The 22,307-nt window shown below is 38.2% G+C and overlaps 2 protein-coding genes across 2 annotated transcripts in view; both read left to right on the top strand.

Moving 5' to 3' along the window:
• Positions 1–618: 618 nt before the first annotated feature.
• On the top strand, positions 619–3,765 carry LOC100889177. Its single transcript, XM_003726677.3, has 2 exons — positions 619–698; positions 2,081–3,765. The coding sequence occupies exons 1-2, from the start codon at positions 687–689 to the stop codon at positions 3,074–3,076; spliced, it is 1,008 nt and encodes a 335-aa protein (XP_003726725.1). The 5' UTR covers positions 619–686; the 3' UTR covers positions 3,077–3,765.
• Positions 3,766–10,302: 6,537 nt separating this feature from the next.
• LOC105438843 overlaps positions 10,303–22,307 on the top strand; it is an 86,535-nt gene continuing 74,530 nt past the window's right edge. The window contains exons 1-3 of the mRNA XM_030981722.1: positions 10,303–10,411; positions 20,041–21,697; positions 21,948–22,099. Coding sequence (XP_030837582.1) covers positions 20,066–21,697; positions 21,948–22,099 — 1,784 coding nt within the window. The 5' untranslated portion in view covers positions 10,303–10,411; positions 20,041–20,065. The remainder of the gene's footprint in view (positions 10,412–20,040; positions 21,698–21,947; positions 22,100–22,307) is intronic.

Below are 22,307 nucleotides of genomic sequence, written 5' to 3'. Positions count from 1 at the left end.
AAAAATTTGAAAAGTTTCTAACGTCAGCTCCTTCAGAATTATGAATTTAAACTTTGAGATCCCAAATCTTAAAACCCATCCATCAATGTTTTGTGTAACTTTCTTTCATAAAGTCTAAGATATTAATAGGTAGAGGTGTCGTGGTCTAGTAAATAAGGTCACCGGATGGTTCACATTTGGTTTGCAGTGCCGAGGCGGGACTTGAACCGCGAACCACGACTTGTGATCCACAGTCCGGTGACGTATCCACTAGGCCACGAAACTCTTTGTGATCGTGTTATTACTTGACCATGGTCATGATGACATGCGCAGTAGAGTCGAAATGCAAACGTTAATTGATATCTTGACTATATCTCCAAAAAGACTTCAATCTGCTTTCTTTATAGGATTTAATTAAAGGGACAACGCGCGTTCAAACACAGCCGTTACATTATGTACTCACCTCCTAAAACGTCAACTCTTGTTTGTTTGATTCAAATTAGTTTTCTTCTCACTACTGTTTGATGACGTACATGTTGAAAATCAGAGACAGTTTCCTCTTTCACTATGCAAGCTGTTACATCGGTCTTACCAAGGGAACTTTTAATGAGTAGAAATCCAAAACCCTTTCCATTTTATTCGAAACATTATAATTCCTGTGGTACATCGTTCATTTGTTACATGCTTGGAGTCCTACTCCTACCAATATGCTACTGAAGGTAAGTTTATATTGCCTATTCATGCTTGGTTAATATATTTCAATGATTCTTTTTCGTGGGAGAAAACAGAAAGGATGTTATTTTGTGGATTTATTATTGACCTTTTTTCTTTTGTTTTGTTAACTTGTCGGATCATCTCAATCGAATCGACAACATGTACTTCCTCTATTTAGTAACGGTCTAGCGACGCTTCTAACTTCAAACTTTACGGTATACTTTTGTTTATTTATTTCCCAAAATTCCTTTTCGACCTCTGTTGAATCGAACCTCAATTGTCTTGAGAGTTGTACTTTTCTGATTCTATACTTCTTCATAGTTGTCCATTCCTAAATCTCTCAATACTCTATATCATTACTTGAAAAGATTCAACAATTTGACGCTTTTTCTCAACTGGTTCGTGGTTTCGATTGCGGATTTTCTACAAAATATGAAATTAATCAATATAAGAATTTTCATTTGTTCCTATATCCTATTTCTTCGATAAGTCTTTATTTCTGAACTATAGTTTCTTTCCAATTTTCTGTAGCGAGTTCTCTCATTATGTTTTCATATCATAGTAACATATACAAAACGCAATTGTCTGATGTTGTAGATAACGAATATTTGGTTACATTAATTACCGTATAGTTTTATATTTGAATGTTTTTTCATTATGCAACAACTACTTAACAATTCAATCAAAAAAATGTAAATAGCCTTGGCGGTTCACTCTTTGAGTTTTGTGAACATTATGATGACGAAGATGTATTATAAGCAATCCGATCATGTTTCTTTATCGGTCTAAGGGATATAAAAATGTAATTGCCCTTGATTTGTTGAAAGTCTGCGCGATCTTAATGATAGAAACATATAGGGCCTATATACATTCCAGCTAATTAGAAATGCATATTATGCTACTGGTATAATAGGTTATTTGTTGTTTTGGGCTTATTGACTGCTAGAAAAATAAATAGGCCTATGATGCTTGTCCGAATAATCAACCAGTGATCAAATTGCTTTTTTGGTCCTATCCGACATTGCCAAAGGATTTATGAATTATATTACCAAGTATCCACTTGGTTTCGAACCCAGGACCTTGCATCGACGACGATACTACTTATCACACGTATCTAGAGTTAAATACCGCCCTATGTTTTGTTTTTCTCTTATTGTGGATGTAATATCATTAATTTCGCCCATAAAGCATGTTAAGGGAATCAGTGCGTATACCATAATTCAAAGCTTTTCCTGGGACGTCGGGTAGTTTTGAATTCACTTTCTTGTACAAAATGGCGCACTGAAGGATGAGCAAGTTTCTGACACTCTGGTAAATGCACCTCTTGGGCATAAGAGGATGCATAAATGAAATATAACTTAATTAATTATTGTTTCTATTTGTTTAGATAGTCATGGGCTGCTTGCCTGTTCTCCTGGTCATCATGGCTGCCACAAGTACCACGGCTGCCTCCGGACCAAACTCGCAATTCCACCGTGATCGACGAGCGATTCGTGCACGCACGATGGCGACAGGCGAAGACCACATCGCCCACGCTTCCATTAAGATGCGGATGATGAACGAAGGTCGGTCTCGACTAGCCGTCAATCACGTACGCGCAAAGCGATTCATCAACGCCGCATCCGGTGCGCAACAGACCAAAGTTTCAGACGCAATCAAGGAGTACGCAGGAAACCAGTACGAACCGGTTTTCTCCGGTAAAGGACGCGCATCGGAACTGGTTGACGAGATTCAGCATGGCTACGTCCAGCCGCCACGAGCACCCTTTTCGAAAGACGCAGTCTATGAAGATCTTCTCACCCGACAACGAAAGGATGGCCAACAACGAATGCAGCCAGGTCACCGCTCTCGAGAGCCCGAAAATCTGAGCCAAATGAGAGACGAAGTGGACGAATTTCTGCAGCTCATGCACGAACTGGGTATTCTGGGAAATCGTGAGAATGAAATCATCAAAGGCTCTAAAAAACAAGGTAACACCAAAGAGGTAGCGAGGCCATCCTCTGCGGCCGCCTTCATCAGTCATCACATCAATCGTCCAAAGCAGAACGACGATATCGCTATGAAAGCACCGACGTCCGGTTTTGGCGGGAACACTGATTCCCATCGATCGTCTGCAGTTGTCCATACCTTACCAAGATCACCTGGTCGCGACGCCAGAGCGTTCAAACGTGAGTCGTCCCCATATCTGTTTAAAGAAACCTTGGACAACGAGGACGGCGATGAGGAGGTTGTTGCTGTCAAGGAAGAGGCTATCATAGACATCCCGCCGCAGGCACTTGCAAACTTCGACAGCCAAGGTCTTGGTGGGATCGATCTCGAAATCATCAAGAAATTGCTGGAGAAAATTATCGCCCGCAAGTCTCCAAAGTCAGAGAATATATAGTTCTGTAAATCAAATTATCGAAATTTCCAACAAAATATTGAGATTTATTCACTGTTTCGAAAACGCAAAAGTTAATCTTTACCAGGTTGATATAATATCCTGAAAATTACATTCATCTCATAAAATTAAAATTTATCGATCATGTAAATAAAAACGGAACTACATCACAAGATATATCTCAGTACTTAATTATATGATAATCTTCACTTTTGTGTAATAGCTACATCTCTTACGTGAAAGTTGGGTAACCTCTGGAACTATGATGTTAATATACATTGTTGCCCATAAAATTTGATTTTTTTTCTTCTCCTTTCTTCTAACCTTTTTTCATGAAAATGATACAGGGACACCAAAATTATGGTTTCTTCTTCATAGATTAAAGTGTATATCTTTTCTATGACACTTTAGAATGAGCAATACAGTTCTGAAAAGATATAAACTTTATCTATAAACAAATAAATCGTATTTTCATAACCACTTCATGAAAGGGAGTACAAAAAAAGTCCTCCAACTTAATGGGCAACTTTATAGGTATCACATCACGGGGACTGAACTAAATTTGTTGGGATATTTAACATAATTCAGATATTATGATACCAGATGGTTTGTCTGACAACTAACTTGTTAATTAGTTCAATACAATAGTTTCGTATCAGCCATTAACAGTGATTAAAAGGTCTAAACATAAAGCATCTAGCCGCAAGAACTTTTCATTCGCCCTGGCCTATGTCAGTTGTTAATACATGTTTTTAGTTTTCGTGAACTTGGGAAATGTATTGCATGCATTATGATTGTGTACCTGCAACTGCCAGAAAATGAAGATTTTGATTGTTTGCCCCCCCCCCCCCGCTACGCTAAACACCGTATACAGTCAAATCTATCTACTTCTCTATTATAGTCCATCTTTCCTGTCTATGGTGGCCATGCATTTTGTCTCCCTTGAGAGAGAGAGAGAGAGAGAGAGAGAGAAAGAAAAATTAGAGGAGCCTGAAAAAGAGAGACCTAGAGGAGTTACAAAGAAAGAGAGAGAGAGAGAGAGAGCATAGAGAAAGAGAGAGAGGGGAGAGTGGTAGGGTCGGATAACAGGAAAAAGTAGAGAAAAGACAGAAATAGATGGAGAGAGACAGGGGAGATAGAGAGGGAAGAGAAAAGAGTAAAATTTGAATATCTTACAAAACTCTATTTCACTTTCTCTCTCTCTCTCTCTCTCCCCCCTCGCACTACCTCTTATAAATACACCCTCCTTTCAAACTTCTCTATATAGTTTAGTCTATCTCTCTCTCTCTCCTCGCACTACCTCATAACACCCTCTTTCAAACTCCTATATTTCAGTTTCTCTCTCTCTCTCTCTCTCTCCCCTCGCACTACCTCTTTATACACCCTCCTTTCTCTCTAAAAAAAAATCCTCTGTTTTAGTCCTCTCTCTCTCTCTCTCTCTCTCTCCCCTCGCACTATATACACCCTCCTTTCTCTCTAAAAAAAACTTGTACGATGGCCATCTGTTAGCTTACCAGTTTCTAGTGACACATTAGTTGACATAATGTGATTTTCTTTGAATTTCCACTTTAAGGACTGGGACGAGCTACCTCAGATCATCGTCGAACTGCCTTCTTTGGGGCAGTTCAAGGTGGCTCTTGAAACAATTTAGTTCCCTTTTCAGGAACTGTACCGCATAGAGCTGTATATAACAACTCCATGCTTTACCCTCATCTAGATGCTGAACAGGCGTTGATGAGTATTACCATAGAAGTAGAAGTAGAAGTTATATTTATGTACATCTTCTTTATATACCTTTTGTTTCCCCATTATATACAATTATATATAAATCATATAATGGTCAGTGCATTGGGTACAACTTCTGCATTTCTTATTTTAGCTCAAGTCCACCAGAAGTGGTAGCAGTAACCCTAGTACTAGTACACTCTAAATGAAAACTGCTCCATGTTGAGTAAAATTGTACTCTTTTAAATAGTAAAAAGGGAACCGCTCAACTTTTGAGTAAACTTTACTCAGCTTGTGATGAGTAACAAATCTACTCATCTGTTGAGTAAAAATATTACTCAATAAAAGACTAAATCTCTACTCGGTTTGAATGAGTCAACCTTTTACTCAATATGTACTCCTTTGTTGAGCGGTTCCCTTTTTACTCAGCATTTGGGTAGAAACGTACTCAACTCATGTCGAGTAAGAAACTGCTCATGAGTTGAGCCAAATTTTACTCATATTAACGAGTACATGTTTTGACTCAAGTTGTTTGAGCAATTTTTTGCTCAAATATTGGGTATGATATTTTCTGGGTAACGCTTAGTTGCTTAATCAATATTGAGTAAAACCATGTACTAAGTTATTAAGTACATGTTTTTACTCAATACTGATTAAAACAAAGGTGGATTCAACTAGGCTTGTAACCTTTTGACTAATGGTTTAACTAAACCGCTGATTAATATTGTTCTTTTTTAACAGCTGTTAAGTAACCATTATTTGTCAGTAGAGAATATAAACAATAATTTTGTCTGATTTCTAAATTTAGCATTGATATGAAGTTCTTCAATCACACACTATGCAAATAATTTAAAATCCACGACATTTTGAATTCAGTAACATAATTTGTGGACTTTAATTTCCAAAATCAGTTTGAATCACAATGAAAACTCAGAGTTCTCTCATCATAAAATGATATTAAAAAGTATGTACTTTAAAAATTTCAATTTTAAAACAGTGTTACTTTACATCGCATCATCATAATCAGCATTCAAGTTTTTTGGCATCAATTCTGTATGTTAAATATTGCACTCATCTTGTAATGATTAATGCCATCAATGAAAATCAAATAAAAACAATTTAATACATGAATCTCCTGATTACAGAGCTACAAATTTAAAGATTTAAAAGGAAGTTGCATTTCTTGACTTCAATAAGTTTTTAGTGTCAATACTGAAAGTCAATAAATGCAACTTCCTCTTAAATCTATAAATTTGTAACTCTGGAATGTTTTTTCCTCTCAGTTACAGAGTTTTTTCATCATAGTATTACATGATATTAAAAAGTTTGTAATTTACAGTTTTCAATTTTAAAACAATGTTACTTTACATCGAATCATCGAAATGAGCATTCAAGTTTTTGGCATCAATTGTATAAGTTAAATATTTGACACATATTGACAAGGATTAATGCCATCAATGAAAATCAAGTAAAACAAGTTTAATTATAGGAATCTCCTGATTTATATTTTTACAGTGCGTCCCAGAATAAACAAAACTGAAAATTATGGATATTTTATCATAACTTATTCACAATTATAATTAATAAATAACACATATTGGTAAAGCTTAGATCCTCCTCTTTTATTTAATGCAACTAGCATGATGCATATTTCACGCATGAGTGATCAAAATAAATTTGAAGAAAGGATACCAAAAAGTCATAAGGCGCACGGTAACTGAATTTCAAAGATAAAATCACATTTATAGAAAGTTCATTTTCTGCCCTTTAGTATGACACCTCAATCAGGAAAAATGAGCTGGGAATAAAAAGTTCGGTTTGTTTAAAGTAATGCTTGCATTTTCATAATTTCATCAAACGAATTATTCTCCCCTGGCTGCCTGCCGTAGCAATAAACAGTATTGACAAAAGACTTAACACCGTTTCGTTGACAATCAGCCATACACGAGGTTTTTTTTCCTATGGCTGATCTTCAACGAAACGGATTTAATCTTTTGTCAATTTTGTTTGTTGCTACGGCAGGCAGCCAGTGAAAGCGAAGTCGTTTAATCATGGACCTACTACAAATGAACACTGGTCAGTACCATAATACATGCATGCACCTGATTCTGTCAAAAGTATCATAATGACATTCTAAACATGCTTCCAAGCTTTGATCTCATCACGACCGCCGCCAGTCAGCCATAAAAAAAAACAGAAATATGCCTGGAACTCTAAAAAATGCCTGCGCAAAAGAAGCTGAATCGCTTAAAATCACGGAAATGCATGTGCAGTTGTGGCGGACATAGGAATATTAACGTATATGAAGTCTTCAACAGAAAATTAGAAGTAGTTTACAAGAGAAACCTGCAAATTTGGCTGTAACACAATGATTCTAAACTTCATTTTAAAACTTATCCTATCCATTTCCAATGAATAGAAGGTAATAGGACATTAAAGAATATGTATTTTGCCATGCAGTGTCCACTTCTTTAATTATCACACAAATTGTCATAATTTGGGGGTCACTGCTCCTCTAACTGGTCTTAAATCACGATACTTATCCTGAAACTACACTCTGGGCCCTGGCCTAGCGAAAAGAATCTGAATAAATGTAAAAGTTCTTTTTTCTGTGATGATGCGTGATTACATAATAAACATTATCGCGTCAAATAAATGTCCTCATCAACATACACATTATCAGGTGGCGGTGGTAATGATGTGATCAAAGAAAGACTCTTATTATTAGTCCATCTGTACTAGGGTCCATGGTTTAATAAAATCCTTGGTACGAATTCCATAAATGAGACGATCAAAGAAGTCCCATATCACAGCTGCCTGGGCAGGATAATCCAGCTGTAGTACTTGAAACATCTTGTAGCAGTAGTCAACTGCTGCTGTCAATGAAGAGCATGAATAGGCGTTTCTCTCGAGGACTACACAGCACTGTCCTGGCTTTCTCGGTGCTCCTCAAAGCACCAACAAAAACAGTGGGCTCCTTCCTCTGAAGGAGGCCAGAAAAAAGTCCATGCCAGTTCCTAAAATGATATGATTTGATATGTAGTTAACATGGTAGGAATTAACAAGGTAGAGGTTATGTGCATTAAGTTTCGATAGGATGATAACAACTAATTGGTGTTGATAAAAAGAAGATTTTCTTTTTTTGGGGGAAGTTGTCCTACTCCGAGTCCTAGGGGGGTTATCGTCTAGGGGTAATTGTCATCTGGGGTGGTTGTCTTCAGGGGGTTATTTTCTGGGGGGGGGGGGGGGTTATTGTCCCGCTTGTAATTGTCCGATTGCCCAGGGGTAATTGTCCTAGAACCATCTGCATCAATAGGCCTACCCCAGCCCAATACGTGTTTAATACAAATACAATAAAGTAGGCTAGCTATTACCAGTCACTAAATTAATGCACCCACGCTCGCCCTTAGAGAATAGCCCAAGTTCACAATCACATCACAAGTGTCACATCTATCCCCGCCCCCCCCCCCCACTCCGGGGTCGGAATGACCCCATGTGTGTTACCAAAATGTCCGGTAAAGGGGTACTTTTCGTGCGACAAAGTCTGGCCCGATTATTGTAAAAAAAAAAGGGGTGTATTTGACTTTTCACCCGGAGATTTCTTTAAAAAGGGGGTGTTTTTTTCTTTTTTTCTCTCATCTCTTTCGACTCCTGAGAAATTATTCAGAATTTAGGGGGGTACATTGAGCATTTTTCTGTATTAGGGCGGTCTCCAAGGCAGGAAAAGCCCGCAAAAAGCCCGCGAAAGGGGGGGGGGGGGTTCGGAAATGTTGGCAGTCCTCAGATAGGGGGTGCTTTCAAAAAGAGGGAACAAGCATACGCGTACCCTAAATAACACTGAGTGGGGGGGGGGGCGGGCATCTATCTCATTTTTTTTACATCTTTCTGCACGCGCACATGCATGCACGAGACAGCTGTTGCACTTTCAATCGATCCAACTTTCACTCGCACCCGAGGTAAATTCAGGTTATATTGTTGAGTCATTGATTTACTCTTTATCGAAGGTAACAAATTACTGACGAGTACCACTAAAATTGATTTCTTACTTCAGCTTGAGTACTGAATTGCTCATGTTGTTACTCAGCTTGTTTAACTCGGCACAATTTACTCGCTGAAATTAAGAGTGTAGTATAGGTGGTTTCAAACTTGAAACCTCTCTCTCTCTCTCTCCCTCCCTCCCTCCCTCGATGAGCACATAACCCCAATATTGCGTTCTCTCCATTGGCTTCCCATACACCATCGTATAACATTTCTTCTTCTGACATACAGAATTCTCCATGGCCAAGCCCCTAAATATCTTTCAGATTTGATTTCCTTACGTTCTTCTAGTAGTTCTTTAAGACCTCTTAGATCCGATCATCAACCTTGCAGTTAATAACCCTTGGTCTTCGTTCTGTTACAAAATATGGCGATCGAGCTTTTTCAGTAAATGCCCCTATTCTTTGGAATAAATTACCTGCGCATATTCATAATATTCATTCTCTTGACCAGTTTAAGTCCTTGCTGAAAACGCACCTTTTTAATTCATGAATGCTATTCTGCGGTTGTGAGTCGGTCAAAGGAGGACCATATATACCATCTTATTCTTTGTTTGTTCGATCTTTTGTTTGATCTTATGTTTGATCTCATTTTAATTTTTGTTATTATATATGTATGATTTATTGAATAAAGAACAGATTTATATATTTTTTTTGTTTATTATAAGTTTTAGTTGGTAATTTTAAGTCAGACAATGGTGCGCTTAGAAACACCCGTATTAAGCGCCTAATAAATGTTATGTATTATTATTACTTTATTACTAATATGCCTCTCTCTCCTCGCACTACCTCTCAATAGCCTATACACCCTCCTTAATTTCTCTCTTTCAAACTAAACTCCTCTATTCTTGTCCATCTCTCTCTCTCTCTCTCTCTCTCTGTTTCACTCTCTCTCGATCCCTCTCCCTCTCTCGGACTACCTCTTATATAAACCCTCCGTTCTCTCTTTAAAAAAAACACCTACATTTCAGTCAATCTCTCTCTCTTTCTCTCTTTCTCTCTCTCTCCCTCTCTCTCCCTCGGATTACCTCTTATATACACCCTCCTTTCTCTCTTAAAAAAAAAAAAAAACTCCTCTATTTTAGTCCATTTCTTTCTCGCACTACCTCTTACAATTATGTTGGAGATCATAGGAGAGAGAGGATTTAAGTGAGTTTGGCAGTGGTTTTTGGATGATTGGGGTTTTAGAGATATATTGGTGAGAGGTTATTTTTATTAGTTTACACTATCTTCAATAAAAGAAGAAATGGAAAAAGCAAATAGTTCTAACGGATTTCCGAAGGAGAAAAAGTTATTAGAATCTCATTTCCTCCAACCGTAGACTAGTTGATTTAGTGTAGTAAAATATATTCATGAACGCCGCATAGACAATTTCTATAACCAATGCAACGGCTCCGTTCAAAGTCCAGGTTCAAGCGGGAAACATATTCCTATGTTTTATCTAGCATGGTAGCTTTTGAGGCGACTTTGTCTGGAGCCGGGACTGGAGTGCATTTTACAGCAAATTGGCTGGTTTTCGGCATCAGTTTATACATGTACCATTGCTAATGATACATGCCAACATTTGACGTTGACGGTGAGTGTTTCGTCTTGCGTGTATTCAAGCAAATGAGAATGAGAATGATAAACAAAAGAGTTACTAATTATATCTTTGATTTTGGTATAAAGTACGTACCGGTATGTCATACGCGTATCAAACAGTCTGCCTGTACTAATAAGAACCATACGTACTGGGGGCCGCGGGCCGCGTGGTGGTAAATACATGTAGGCTGCTCGACCTAACAATCTTTGTTTGATTTTTCATTGTTTTTATGTTATCAAGATTTGCTGTAAAGGAAAGTATATTTTTCTGGTGCTTTATTGTTCTTTCATGCTTGAGTGAGTTGATTAATGTGTTTACTTTATGTTCGTGTCTTTGCAGATTTTGTTCGGGAAGGGGGGGGGGGGGGGGGTTAAAAGGGAAAGTGAGGTAAGATCTATGAGCCAGTGGGTAAGTTGCCCGGCCCCCATACTCCGTGCGTATTCCCAAAATGTCCGGTAAAGGTGTACTTTTCGGGCACCAAAGTCTGGCTTGTAATACACTAAAACCCGGCCCGTACACACCGGACTTAGGGCGCGCGGGGGGGTGTTTTCAAAAGGAGGGAACATGCATATGCTTACCCTAAATGAGTGGGGGGGGGGGCGGGCGGGGTAAGTTAATCTACCCCTATAGGAAACTGTATGAAGCGAAAACTGGTTTTCACCCTCAGGACATTAAAGACATCAATTTACATGGCCAAAAGTACCTTTGATGCATCACGTGGGGGCAGAATTTAATCATAATAAATTTGTTGTAATATTTGGGGGTTTACACAGTTTTTGGATATTTTCTTATAGTGTAAAAAAACTAGTCTACACTGTGAATAATAGAGTGATTATACCAGGGCATGTGAGTTAAATGGATTCCGCATCTAAGAGGGCCCTTTGAAGCAGTCCGTTGCACCGAGAGTCTTTTTTCCCCCTATCATAATCCCCTTAATCCCCCACCCGGACCGCACAGCTCGTAAATCTCACTCCCGAAACTGAGTGACATAGGGCTCGCGAAATGCATTGTTGGAAATACACATCGGCTGCTATCGACAAAAATGGCGGCGTACAGTAGGGAAGAGTATTTGGTAGGCGACGATTTAGACTTTCTGATTGATTTTGAGGAAGATTTGATTCTTGAGCCTGGTGTATGGGAAGTTGGAGACCATGCAATACAAGTTATGCACGTGTGAAATTCCATCAACGGAAAATCTTATTCGTTGCAGCGAACCAGAATGTACGGTTAAATGGTTTCATCGTGAATGCGTAGGCCGCTCCATGTAAATAGGCAGCATTTGAATACATGAATAGTCAATACACTCACAACATACAGTACAAATGCACATAATCATCCCGATGCGGTTGATCGGCAAGTTTGACAGTAGACTCACAATTTTAATTTTTAAATTATTCTTTCTAACATCAGAAAGTTGAACAAATTGTATTTTAATGCTCTTTAGGTATCATCAATCGTCACTATAGTACTGCCTTTGAATGAAATCAGTTGAGTTTTGTACAGTGGTGTTTGAAATGTTGAGAATCAATAGCACAACTTTGAATACACGGCCAGGGTAGTAATGCAGCTATGTGTGTTTCCACCAACAACATCCAGCATGTACAGCCCAGCGAGCACGGCGGCTTTCGCGTCGCCGGCCCGTACTCGGGGTGAAAAGTGGTGATGAATTGACAACTTCTAACCCTCATTAAACCAAATGCGCAAATATACAACACAGTTTCATTTAGTTATTTTAAGAGATAAACTTATGGACTACCTTCCTAGCTATGTAAAAATTTCGGAAACTTTCGGAAAATGTCAATAATTAGAAGAGAACGTGATGATGATGAGAAACTTGCATTCACTCTAACTCACGATTTCCTTGGTCGATTTCGCTGGTTCAGATAGCTACGTCTTCAGAAGAGTTATCCGAGCACAGCGAAAGCATTTGATAACCAATAGAAGGTTGCCTTGTGCCATAAGTTGTCGATTTTGTATTTTTGTCTGTTATAGCTATATACATCTTCAATGAGTATGACGTCATTTTCTCGGTGACTCGCATGGCTTCAAAGCCTTTTTTTTACGACCAAGTGTTTGGAGAGCTTAGGGAAGCAGGCCGCGTTGCGTAACACTTCGTAACATTTGGATCGCCAGAGGGCATCTGTGGTCTGATAAGGGCAGCTGTTGATGGATTTGATGGCTGAAGAGGGTTAAATTACTTGTTGTTAAGCCAAGTTAATCTTGAATATCTTTCCCTTGGGAAATTCTTTCGAGATGGAATCTCCATTTAAAGTCTCACCTCCCTGATTATACCTTCCTTGTGAATAGAGTGGTGAAGTGTGACGTCATAAAAATCTATTTTTTAGAATTTCTCAATTTTTTCTTCATATTCCGAAAGAACACCCAAAATAATGTCCAAATGTTGAAAACCAATTGAATATGTGAAGTATTGGCTGAGATATGACCATCTGAATGAATATATGTCCTATGGGAACTCAGTGTTATATGCTCTGGCTCCTAGCCATTAGGAGCCAGAGCATATAACACTGAGTTCCTATGGGGAGTATATTTATTCAGATGGTCATATCTCAGCCAATACTTAACATATTCAATTGGTTTTCAACATTTGGACATTATTTTAGGTGTTCTTTCGGAATATGAAGAAAAAATTGAGAAATTCTAAAATTAGATTTTTATGACGTCACAGCTTCGGTACTCTATAGATGCTATATATATAGATTAGGTAAAGCGGATTTTATGTAAATTAAACCTGAGCCTCATGCATTGAACTGTAAAAAAAAAATTGGGTAAGACCTGGTAAGATCACTAAGATGGGACTTTCTGCTGGTCGAGGCAAGTTGAGCCGTGCATGGCTTATAACCAATGTGTGGCTCATCTTACCCCTGTGTGAATCATTGTGTACTTTTTAAAACATATACCGGTAGGTACTTAGTTAAAAAGGATCTTGACAGCAATATTGATGTACATGTAAGAAGTATAAGTATAACTTTATACCTGTAAGTATAAGTATAATAATTTATTATCCTTATCAGGAAATTTGATGTTATTCTGATAATTTCATTTTAGATGCCTGAAAGATACTATGTGACTATGTCCCTTTTGCAGGCCAAAAAAATGAAAAGGTTAAATTCCAATGGCATTTGAATGATAATACTAATTTAGAACTCCCCTTAAAAAAATGGGGCTTGAAAATGTCTTTAAGAGGGAAAGTAACGACTATTAGTTGTCAAATTGACGTAGGAGCTATAGAGCCAATAAGTAATAGTCTACCGCATGGTCATACGTTTTATGCTGCACAAAGATTCAATCAGTTTAATTTTAGCCATTACACGAAGTGGGTTATTGATGTAGACAAATCCTTTGCAGCTCATTTTATGTATGTTATTATTACCAAAGAAGAAGAAAAAGCCAGTCAGTCACTCAATAATGACAAAAGTGTCTGACAGTGAAGTCTAGCAAGTAAACGGGTTTCCTTGCATAATTCGAATATTAGGACACTGCTAACGTTTAAATTTCACAGATAGGAAATAAATGACATATTCATAATTCCTGCAAAGTTCTACAAAATTTGAGGTTGGTTGGCTGCAGAAGGGACATAGTATCTTTAAAATGCCACAAAAAAATGTAATGGATCAACATCCAAATAACATTTGTTTTCTTTGGTGGTCCACCAGACACATAAAAAAATATTTGCTTTACAGGTTTACAGGGGAAAAGAGAGAATGGTAGTTGTACTACATTACTGTATTTAAACCATAACTGTAGTACCTATCTATTGGTGGTACAAATCGAGCCAAAATGTAAAAACTGGCTCATCTTACCTCACTTTCCCCTATATGGATCGATCGATGCATCCATTTCAGACACATTTTGAACATGTGTTAAAGGTGGACAGGTGGTGTTGCTGAAAATATAAACTTGTTTAAATCCGATGGCAAACAAAAGATAATACCAACTAAAAACTCCTCTTAAAAGGTTAGAACTGGTAATTGCCTGTAGCCTATGTGGAATTATATCGACCGTTAGGAATTTTTGAAGCGCGCTCCTTAATTTAAATTGTGCGTAGAAAATAGTCAGATTTTCAGACGTGTACTGTAGTCATACGTTTTGTGATGTGCAAAGATTCAATCAGCTTAATTTTGACCATTACAAGAATCGGGTTATTGATGTGTACAAAAGCTGATAATCCTTTACAGCTAGCAGTCAACTCATTTTATGTATAGGGGTGCAGGCCCGTCGGAGCCTTTACAGTACCGTACCACTTTTCAGCCTAAAAAAAAAGAAAAAAAGAGAGAGATGGAGAGGGAGAAGAAAAAAAGAAGAGAAAAGAAGAGAGAAGGTGGGAAGAAGATAAATGTCATGTTGGCTGATCGTAAGCTTATCACCAGCTTAATGGAAACTCGAAGTGACTTTGCCTTTTTTGCATTATTATGAAAATATGAAACGCATTAACCAAATTTAAACCCAAAGACAGCATATATTATGCCACAAATCATTTTCATTCAATCGCAAATCTTAAAAATAATATCCTCAAAAAAAGTGATAAATTAAGCTCGCCACCTGACCATATAACCTCCTATTTATAGGTTATGCCTATTCTTCTGCCCATTTTCGTCACCTCTTCATTCAATTAAAAGAAGTTGCTTTAAATTCCTACGTAAGCCTATAGGACATGATCATTTGGACAAGATGCATTCTACCCGCCCTTTTCTGATAAATTCATGGGCCAATGGCATTTAAACCCATCTATTTATTTTACCTTGATTTTCCTTTGATTTAAGTTGATGTTGGGCTTCAAGTATAATTACTTATATGCCCCTCTGCAGCGGGATTAATGTCTGTATGTACTGGGGATTTCGCCTATGTCGGAGCTTCGGACAATGCAATAGCAAGGAAACATTTCTTTAGGGTTGTACATTAAGGCTGTGCACAACCGTGTAATGAGGTACCCGAGTACACTCCCAGGCTTAAAAGCGAATATTTGAATATTCGGACACTATGTTTTTTATTTTTATTTAAAATGTTGTTTTTTGTTTTTTTTAATAATCTTTTCTTTTTTTGCCACCACCATACCACTGGAACAGTATCCCAGGTCCGTCGCCGAAAACGCATGCAATTTTACTTCGAGTTGCAGTTGAAGGCGCCGATTTAATAATAATAATAACAGTAAACAGTGCCGTTTTAAAAACCAAAAATGGCAGAATAATCCATTTTCCTCCGAGTCCAAACAGAAATCCAGACATTTGGTCCCAGTTTCTGAGTGGTGAGTTTGTAACATTTTTACCGACGGTACCATGCCAGTGGCAGGCACTCTCCCTGGCACGGCTAAGCGTCGCACAGTGGGTCAGGGAGGAACCAAAGTGTGCCAAAACTAATTTCTGGGGATTTATTTTCTATAAATCCATAGGAAATGTTTGGATGTCCAGGGATTTCCGCTTTGGTATTACCAACATTTTCTCTGATATCAAAGCTTTAAGTTGATACCAGATTTGGCTGCCCGATTGTGCCCGTTATTATGTTAGAGCCTTTTTCCTTGCAACATTGCCCCGAAAATGTGTTTATTGTGGTCCGCAGTGTCAAAACAAGTGTCACGCGCCCCCAAGCGACGTGATTTATGACCGCGAATCCTTCATGATTCAGCCGCGGACTAAAAACAAACATATTTTTCGGGACAATGTGGCAAGGGGAATCGGCTCTAACATGACAACGGGCAAGATCGGGCAGCCAAATTTGGTATCAACTTAAAGCTTAGACATCAGACAAAATGGTGGTATTAAGATATTAGCAGAACTCTGCGGAAATCTAAACGTTTCCTCTGGATTTATAAAAAACATGGATAATTAGTCCATTTTTCAGTGAATTAACCTTTAATATATAATGAAGATTGTGTTTCTATACATATTAACCAATTCATGCAACAAAATGAATTATCAGGAATATGTGAGAGCAATTTCATATCAATAACTTAAGAACTTCATGTTAAATTGAAAGATTTATAAAATAAGTCACTTTTGCACTAAAACTGTGAATGTGTAGGATTTTGCTTTTTGAAGGAGTAAATTTGTACCCTAGTTGTGCTTACCGGAATTAAATCTTTTACTGATCGAGGTATTCCCCAAGCGAATGATAAAAATATAAAAATTCACATTCGCCGATTTTGAATTTTGGCACACTTTGAGGCGATTCTGGCCCACTGTGCGTCGGCCTGGACAGTGCCAGGTGAACGGGATTTTTTTTTGTGGCCGAATATTCGAGTACGAAAAATCGTACTCGAGTAGTTGTCAACAGTGCGGGTACTCGAGCATTCGACTACTCGTCGCAGCCCTAATGTACATGTCATATTTAGCTCTCCATGCTCTTTCCAGGTTAGATTTGAATGAGTTGACAGATGGGCTATCAATTACATAGCTGGAAGCGCGTTCCATAAATTGACAACTCGCTGTGAGAACGATCCCACTCGGACGGAAGTGAAGACTCTAACTTTCGATAGTTTGAAGCTGTGGCCCCGTGTTCTGTCATTCGAAGGTCTTAGAAAGAATTGGTTGGGGTCACTGCGGTCAATCCCATTGAAAAGTCTATATGTTTGTATCATATCCGCTCTGTGACGACGGTATGCATGTGTGGGCATCAAATGAAGGTATTCATTTTGAAGGTATCTCAGTGAAATTTTAAAAGTTTCTAAATTTAACTTCTCCTTCCCATTTCCTTTTTGAGCACATGAAAAGAAGAATTTTGATACCTCATTTGTCAACTTAAGTACATTTGAAAATACGGCCACTTACAATACATAAGAGAGGAAATGGTCAAATTTTGCGTAATTAGGCTATAACTGACAATTAGCCAATTTCAAGGTGATATAATTTTGTAATTAATTGATGAATCACCTTTCTTTTCAAGAAATCTGTTCTCTGTATGGATTTCTACATGCCTATTTTTTTTTCAGGTTCTTTTGACAAATATATTTTTTTTGTGGAATTTTTCAGATAATTATATGAAGCCCATTTTGATGCGTGTGACAAATGGCTATTTTTTCAGATAATGATGTGTGTGACAAATGGCTATTTTTTTTCATGGGTTTTGAAACATGGTTAGATTTAAGAGTGTCTATCAAGAGGGGCTGAATTTCGGCATATCTGGGGTACTAGATTAATTATTTCTGTAAGTTTGGACCATCAAAATCAAATCCATTTAAATTAATTTTAAATGGCATTTGAAAATGGCTCTAAACTCTTCAAGAAGTCCAGGTAGATGAAGGAACATCCCTTCACTGCTATTGTGTAAAAATGTGTAGAACAGGTGTCACATGCATATTCACCTGTTCTACACATTTTTACATAATAACAGTGAAGGGATGTTCCTTTGTCTACCTGAGGCACTGTATATTTTGTCTGCTTTCTTTATCCGTCATGTTCATAGTGTCAGGGTACAGCTGTATTCATCGGATTTGCGCTCAAGCACCATCTTGCGGTCATTCTTAATATTTCCATGATCGTATTCTCCAGTAAATTATCTTTCTTTTCGTATCAAAATTGAATTAAAAGTATGTTTTTCTGATATAGAAAAATTGTTTCAAACTTGTCACTCTGATTTTTCACGATCTTTTTAAAACATACCCCCATCATTTTTTATATGAAAATAAAGCTTAAGATGTGCTCTTTCCAACCAGTGGATTTTTAAAACTCAAAGACAAATGGTGTTCAAGTGCATTGAGCTAAAACTAGCGATACGAATCGGCGCTCAAATAAAAATGGGGACAAACGAAGTGACACGGTACGAATTAGAGGGTAAATCTCAAGCAACTGTGTCGTAAGTAATTGATGGATTTTGATGAAAATGACATGACATGAAAGACAGAATCCTGAGCTTTTGAGAGACATAATTTTATAATATTTATATGAAAATTATATTTATGAAAATCTTCCTTGATAAAGAGAGAATTTGCATGGTTGAGCTCTGCATGTCCCCACTCAACACAGCTCTTCTGTGATACCTACTACTATAACTACTTCTCATATGCGAGCTCGGCAAGCTTTAAAATATGTGCATGCGCGAATCTTGAAAACTGTCAAAAAAATGGTAGAAATCAATACATTAATTTGGATGAAGGATATCTCTTCAAAATGCCTGGCTCATACCTGCCAACTACTACGATTTTGGCGTAATTATTATGATTTTTTGTTTTAAATTACGACTTACGATTTTGTGTCACAAATTTACGATTTTTTTTTTTTTTTTTTTTTTTTTTTTGTGCCCGTTTACCTGGCACTGTCCAGGCCGACGCTTAACCATGCCCGGGAGAGCATCGGAATGGTACCATGGGTAAAAATGTTTCACAGCTCAACCACTGTCAACTCACTACTCAGAAAGTGAGACCAAATGTCCAGATTTCTGTTTGGACTCGGAGGAAAATTAGTCTGTCATCTTTGGTTTTAAAAACAGTATTGTTTACTATTATTATTATTATTAAATCAGCGCCTTGAACTGTAACTAAAAGTAAAATCGCGTGAGTTTTCGGTGACGGACGTGGAAAAGGGCATTCCTACATGTTGAAAATACCAAAAGCTCCCTATCATGTGAGGGGGGATCGACAGCCCTCTCGCACAACCACCCCCCGCTCGGTCGCTTCGCTCCTTCGTTCTGTCGCTCCGCTCCGTCACAGTCCTCGTAAAAAATTATTACTATTTTTAGTCTTCAAAGGTTGGCAGGTATGCTGGCTACCCTCATTTATTATTTCATATTTAGATCATGAAGTGTAGATGATTTTATACCAAAATGTTGGTATGGATTCTGGCCAAATTGTAGGAATCATTTTTATGTGAAGAAGACCCAACTTCATATTTGCCCCTGAAGGACACTTGGGAGCACCCTTAAATTGTCCTACTGTTTCAATAAATACTTTGTCTCCGCTGCAAAGGGGATGGAAGTTGGGTCCCTTATTGCGAGCCCCTAGCTGGGAGTAGCACCCCTCCCCCCCCCCAAAAAAAAAAAAAATGGTTTACATTTTTCACTTTGTCTCAAAAAATTCATGGCCAGATTTTCACCAAACATGGTAGGAATCATCCTTAGGCAAGGGAGATCTAAGGTTGATAAAATGTGGTATGTACATATACTACCTATCCCCTTCCAAAGTTACTCAGTCTCGGTGGCAATGATTCCATGTTTACTTCTTTTTGAAAACCCATGGCTGGATTCTAACCAAAATTAGCAGGAATCATCTACAGGAAAGGGAGATCTAAAGTCTAAATGGGGTGTATGCCTTCTAGGGGGGCTTGGGGGCAGCCTTCAATATCCACCATCCAAACAGCAATGCGAGCACAGCAAAATTAACTACTGCTGCTACTACTACAACTACTACTATACCTAGTTACTCCTTCTATTAATACTACTATGACTACTTCTCATACTACTTCTGCTGCTATAGTTTTATTTTCCAGTCATTACTTATGCAAAGTTTAAAAAAATAAAGCAATATGGTCTATTCAGATTGACTATTCTATTTTTCTCGTTATTTAGTTGCGCTTTTCAGCTGACAATTTTCCTTAAATGTGTTACTGTATAACTGTAGACATCACCAGTGCTATATTTTAAAACTTATATAGGCCCCCTACCATTTTTTCTTCCAGATCGTGGCTTGTTCTTGATGCCAAGATGCCTGTATCACTAAGTGAGTGGAGGGTCCGAATTGGAACATTCGTTCATTGGATGAGGGAGTATGAGGTTAGGGAGAGGAGAGAAAGATTGCTTAAAGAAAGGATTCGAAGACTGAAGGTTCTTTGCGAGAGACTTAAAGCAAAAAGGGGTGATTTTGAAGAGGGGTCACAAGTTGACAAAAGCAGACAAAATGGTCCTGATCCCAAGGGATGTCCTCATAAAATTGCGAACATCCAGTCGTCAGGAAACTCGTCAGATATCAAGGATTTACTAACTTCATGTGATCAGTGCATACAGGATTTATTAACAACAAGTGATTCTCATATCAAGGAGATACTCGCCCCGTCTGATGCATGTGTCAAACAATTGCTGACACCAACTGATTCAAACATTAGACATCTGCTCTCTCCAACAAATTCTCGTAGAAAGGACCAACATAAAGCATGTGACTCTCATGTTGAAGATCTTAACATGCTTACACCAAACTATTCAAACATCAGGGAGTTGATTATACATTCTGACTCATGCTTCCAAGAGCTACATATGTCAGCTGATGCTTGTAAAGGTGATATGCTATCTGATTCTGATGTCAAAGATTTACTAACGTCAAGAGACTCCGCCATCATTGAGATACTTCAGGCAGAAGATTATTGCATCAACAGGTTACTTACACCAAGAGATTCCTACCTCCAGAAGTCACTAACACCTAGAGATTCTTGCATCCAGGAGTTACTTACACCAAGAGATACTTGCATCCGGAAGTTATCAGTAAATTCTCACATCCAGGAAATTTTTACTTCAAGAGATTCCTACACAAGTGAGTCACTTACAACAGGGGATTCCTACACCAATACATCACTTATGCCAGGGGACTCCTACATGTACATCCAGGAGTTATTCACACCAAGAGATGCCCACACTAACGAGTTACTGATGCCAATAGATTCCTACGCTAATGAGCCACTTTCACCAGGAGACTCCTACATCCACGAGCTAATTACACCAAGAGATTCCTTCCCCATGGAATCACGTACACCAGGACATTCCTTCACCAAAACGCCACTTACGCTAGGAGACTCCTACATCCACGAGCTAATTACACCAAGAGATTCCTTCCCCATTGAATCACGTACACCAGGACATTCCTTCACCAATACGCCACTTACGCTAGGAGACTCCTACATCCACGAGTTGTTAGCACCAAGAGATTCCTTCCCCATGGAATCACGTACACCAGGACATTCCTTCACCAATACACCACTTACGCTAGGAGACTCCTACATCCACGAGTTGTTAGCACCAAGAGATTCCTACACCAACGAGTCACTTACCCAAGGAGACTCCTACATCCAGGACTTCCTAACACCTAGAGAATCTTACATCCAAGAGTTATTGACACCAAGAGATCTTTACACCAATGAGTCACTTACACCAGGAGACTCCTACATCCAGGAGTTACTAACACCAAGAGATTCCTACACCAATGAGCCTCTTACACCAGGACATTCCAACACCAATAAGACAAATACTGATGTTGAACTTGAATCACCTAGGCAAGGGTACAAACTAATTTCACCTACATCTAGCTTATACAGTGATGCCGAACAACATGAACCCTTTGGTGGAAAGGTAAGCAGGCTTCCTGATCGTATGTCTCCACTACTTTTATTAAAATGTTCTTCTTTATATTAATTGAACTGTCATTGGAGAAAAACAATCAATGTGCAGATATATGTAAAGGTAAATCTAAATCATGACATTATATGCACCTCGACAATTGCCCTACTTTATTTGGCCATGCAATGTTCATAATTAACCCATGCCCTGTATACTTTATTTTACATAGATTAATTGGAGTACTGTATCTTTTAATTTGCAGGAGATGGCAAATACATCATCAAGGTCATCATGCCACAAAACGGTTAGCTTGAAAGGAACAGCTGATGTAATGTTATCACAGCAGCCATACCTGACTGAGTTACTGCTTGTTAAAGCAGGGGATGTGGAGCTCAATCCGGGTCCTCCTCATGGGTAATACAATTTAAACTAAATGAATTAGCACACATGCACATGACATGCACCATGTACACCCACGATGCATACACACGCTCAACTCGCACATGCGCAACCATATTATATATTTATATATATATATGCATGTATATACGTACTAAAAAATGTGAGTTTACAACATCATATAGGATTCAAACGTGAGGAGCATGGTTTTAACTTCACAAGC

Source organism: Strongylocentrotus purpuratus, unplaced genomic scaffold (genome assembly GCF_000002235.5).
Source record: "Strongylocentrotus purpuratus isolate Spur 01 unplaced genomic scaffold, Spur_5.0 spur5_scaffold_12, whole genome shotgun sequence".
NCBI classification, from domain to species: domain Eukaryota; kingdom Metazoa; phylum Echinodermata; class Echinoidea; order Camarodonta; family Strongylocentrotidae; genus Strongylocentrotus; species Strongylocentrotus purpuratus.
Note: the sequence above shows the minus strand (reverse complement) of the source record. Positions and strands in the feature narration are given on the sequence as shown.